Here is a 2,820-nt window from a genome sequence, read left to right as displayed (position 1 = left end):
CTTTAATTCGGAAGTTTCATCTTAGACACCAAGATACCCTAAGGGATGTATTCCAAAGAAACTGCCAGGCTATATGCAGAATTTAAAAAGGAATGTTTGAAAAGTAGTTACAAGACTCTTGAAAACCCTTTACTCCCACCAAGGAAGTAAAATGGTAATGTTGTGTTTTGGTTTTTCTTTTTCATCTTTTAATTCCTATAGGGTTCAACAATTCTTTATCAGTTAACATTCTCATTGACAAAGACCAATTTATATTAACTATAGTTATATATAACATATCAAGGGAGTACATGGGAAAATCAGAACACAAGACTTCATCAGCTAAATAGAGTTCAACTCAGTTTGCTGTTATGGAGACAAGATAGATACATTGAAGCATAAACAAAATATTACGCTCAGAATAACAGCATTCCAGAAGAAAACAGAAAGCTGAAGATACAATAAAGGTCTCTAATTTACAATATGTATAATTATATAATTTATTAAAATCAACACAATTCATGTATAAAATATTAACATGGCAGCCATTAAGGTTGTTAAGCACTTCAAATACTGAAATGTTAAAACAGTAAAACTACACTAAGCACCTTTTGCATCAAGGAATCTAATCTAGCTCACTAGTTCAGGCTGAACATTCACTCTCCGAAGTATTTCTTCAGGCATGCAAAACACAGGGCTAACAGGTTTAATCTGTTCTTCTCCCAAAGGTGACAATCCAGCAATTCCAAATAGAGTATGAAAAGGATCTACCATATCTCCTGGCCTGTCCGCAAATCCTCCCGTTTCTTCATCTTGACATGCTAAAATGAAACTGCACAGTTTCTCTCTGTCAATCCAATGAAGCCTTCCAATTATCTTTAGGGAAGCCAACACCCACCAAGAATAGCATAGATCTGGTAACTTCTCTGGCCTTCCATTGAGTCCACCTGATGGAAGCTGTCGTTCACAAAGCCACCAACCAAGTAAATCAGAATTTACTCGATGCAACTGACTAGTAATAGCCAGGAATCCTGTGCAACAATAGATCTGCCCAGCATGGGATTCAGAACCTGGCCTGCAACCAAATCCACCATCAAAGTTCATACATGATAAAACAAGTTCGATTGCCTTTTCCACATTAATAGCATCCAGCTTCCCCAATAGAGCCAAAGTTGCCACCGCACAAAAAGACAATCTTGCGTCGATTTCTCCCTATTATATAAAAGTAGATTTTCACATCCCATGAAGCAGCTGGTCTCTCCTGCTTGCACTGTATTCAGCCCTATCTTTTAGACTGGCCCCCTCTGTTCCAGTACTCCTGTATGCTGATATAACTAGCACAGTGCATGCTGGAACTTCCAGCAGACCATTAACTTCAGTTAGACCAGCTGCTTAGTGGGACCCCAAACATCTCCAGCGAAAGAACCATCTTCTTTCTGTAGACTCTGAACATATTCCACAACTTTATTTACATCAATAACATTAATACTATCATAGAGAGTAAGAACCTGGACAGCACTGAGAGTGTACAAAAGATGAGGATCATGTCCAATACTAGCACTTATTCCACCACACTCGTGTTGACAAGACTTAATGTCAGAATTTCTTCTCTATTCATGCGATGTAGTTGTCCCATGAGATCCATTACAGTCAGACCCCAATAGATGCCACTCATTCTCAAATATTCAGACATACAGTATTCGTAACCATCTTTCTTTGAGCCATAGGATGCTATATAATCTGCATGCTTCTCCACTAATAGGGTGTCGGGTGCATCTGACTTGTTAATAACATCCTTCTGCGGTGTGCCCATGTCTGAGACTGAAAAGAGCTGGTAATGTTTCTGAAGACTGAAATAAGATTTATGAGGAGGGTCATTCTTTGGAGATAGGCATCAGTGTGCTGAGGGGGACTGGGGGTAGAAGATGCATTCCCTTTAGATTAAGCTTGAAGAGAAGGGCTAAAATGTGTGCTCTGGTATGTATCAGCAGGAGTTTAGGAGGCACAGTGGATAGTTATCCAATATATCCCTTAGGAATCTCAAGGAAAGAGGCTCTGCTATCAATCTGAGGTGGCAAGTAGTGAAAGAGATCAATATGGGCTACACCAGTGTGGCGCCATTCTACTGTTTATGAGGGCAAGGACTCGTAACTGTGGTCCAGGTGAGCAAGAGCCAGCCTGGAGCCTGTGAAAATATGGCTGAAAAGGACTGTCTAGAGGGGCAAGGTAACCCCAACTGGGGTAGACTCATGAGGGGCTGATGAGTGCAGAAGAGAATGCATCATCTAGTCCCAAATTATCCACACTTTAGGAGGCATGGTGAGAGGCTCCCAGTGGGCTTCTCTGAAGAACCTAACAAAGAGCCCATGAGAGGAAGAACCAGATTGAAACCCCCAATGCCACCTTATGGCAGTGTCAGCCAAATAAGACCTTCTTGGCCTCTTTCTGACCTTTCCTTCCAGAACTTCAACTCTAGCAGCATCAAATATTACCATTAGTGAGGGAGAAGGAGGTAAGAAAGAAATCGAAGTGCTGGTCTGCAACAAGCCCTTGTGAGGACAAGGCGTCCCTCTAACCGTGAATAAAGTTTGAAGCTCTGATTATTACAGGGGGCCCTAGGGATTTCTAATTATTCAAGGAGACTGTGTTTGTGACTTAAAGTGGCTGCAGGGCTTTTTATTACCTAGGAGTGAATAGAAAATCTTTGGACTGCAAGACTTTTTATCCAGGGTCAGAGGACGAACTTCTCCCCACTGAATAAATTTTATTAGAATAGTGGGAGACAAAATAAAGTTGCTTTTGATTACATTCCATGAGTCTTGCTCACTGAACATATCAGTT

At 40.9% G+C, this 2,820-nt stretch overlaps 1 protein-coding gene across 1 annotated transcript; it reads right to left on the bottom strand.

The window, feature by feature from the left end:
* Nucleotides 1-573: 573 nt before the first annotated feature.
* Nucleotides 574-1,802, bottom strand: LOC113624608 (geranylgeranyl transferase type-2 subunit beta-like). The gene is given in 3 exon segments (XM_027114540.1): nt 574-1,190; nt 1,382-1,576; nt 1,579-1,802. Coding segments are annotated over 3 exon segments (990 nt in total). The 5' UTR covers nt 1,793-1,802; the 3' UTR covers nt 574-609.
* Between the last annotated feature and the right edge of the window lie 1,018 nt (nt 1,803-2,820).

The sequence above is a fragment of the Aethalodelphis obliquidens genome, unplaced genomic scaffold (assembly GCF_003676395.1).
Source record: "Aethalodelphis obliquidens isolate GAN/ISIS:26980383/991018 unplaced genomic scaffold, ASM367639v1 scaffold13, whole genome shotgun sequence".
NCBI classification, from domain to species: domain Eukaryota; kingdom Metazoa; phylum Chordata; class Mammalia; order Artiodactyla; family Delphinidae; genus Aethalodelphis; species Aethalodelphis obliquidens.
Note: the sequence above shows the minus strand (reverse complement) of the source record. Positions and strands in the feature narration are given on the sequence as shown.